We start from the raw sequence: 977 nt of genomic DNA, 5'->3' as shown, positions 1-977 counted from the left end.
TTAAATGTGCTTTGGCTTTGGGCGATAACAAGTCGTTACGCTTAGAGAAAGTAACGCAGGTGGAGGATTTTCCACCCCAGGCAACCACAGCATCAACTTAGCGCAGAGAAGGATATTTGTCAATGAACTGTCCTATATTCTACATAACCATGTATTGCTTCTGCATCCGTGACGAAAAAGGAAACGCTTTATCTATAGTACTGAATGACCAAGGTGAATGTTATTAAATAGATATATTATTCATACTTTCCACTATCTATTGCATATATAATGTATTTCTTATTTTCTAAACTTACTCTTTCTCGTCGCCCGAGTAGATGTCATCGCACTCGCTCTCGCTCAAAGTTCGCTTCATGTTGCAAATGTTGGCGGTGAACGAGGTGGAGGGCCGCAGCTCTCCACTAGGGACGGGGTTTGAGCACAAAATTGCGGCGTAAACTGTCGCCAAGTTTCCGAAACTGAAGATGGCACTCACAAACACGTAATGTTTTTGGCACGTAAGGGAAGCTGATTCACTTTCCACAGGCAATTTACAGTCACTGTTGTTCACCACAGGCAATTTACAGTCACTGTTGTTCACTCAAAAAATAGTTGAAGGCACATGTAGAACACAACACTTGTGAATTGTTTTTTTTTTTTTCTTAAATGTAAATCCTGAGCGCAAGGCAGTGGGTGTGCATGCACGTGCGTGCGTATGAGAGAGCACGTGGGGTATGTGTCTGCGACGGCGGTGGGCTGGGAAGTGTCGTGTGCCGGGCGACGGTCGACCTCATATACGACCGTGCGCCTCGCAGCCTCCGCACGCTGCCAGACGTACGACCGCACTACCCTCTTGCGACCACTTGCGGGACCATACAAACTTTATTACCAGATCCCAAAGTTACTTTTCCTCCTATATAGGCGATGGTATAGAAAATGAATTACGTATTTGAGGAATAAAGCGTATTTGCGAAGAAACGTGAAGTAAACTCACGTAA

At 44.9% G+C, this 977-nt stretch overlaps 1 protein-coding gene across 1 annotated transcript in view; it reads right to left on the bottom strand.

Moving 5' to 3' along the window:
- The window catches only part of LOC119592733 (hairy/enhancer-of-split related with YRPW motif protein-like), a gene marked incomplete in the record, with an annotated part of 11454 nt that extends 10548 nt beyond the window's left edge, over positions 1–906 (bottom strand). The window contains 1 exon segment of the mRNA XM_037941668.1: positions 297–906. Coding sequence (XP_037797596.1) covers positions 297–355 — 59 coding nt within the window.
- Positions 907–977: the final 71 nt, after the last annotated feature.

This window comes from Penaeus monodon, chromosome 30 (assembly GCF_015228065.2).
Source record: "Penaeus monodon isolate SGIC_2016 chromosome 30, NSTDA_Pmon_1, whole genome shotgun sequence".
In the NCBI taxonomy this organism is placed as follows: Eukaryota; Metazoa; Arthropoda; class Malacostraca; order Decapoda; family Penaeidae; genus Penaeus; species Penaeus monodon.
This window is presented reverse-complemented; position numbering and strand designations above follow the sequence as displayed.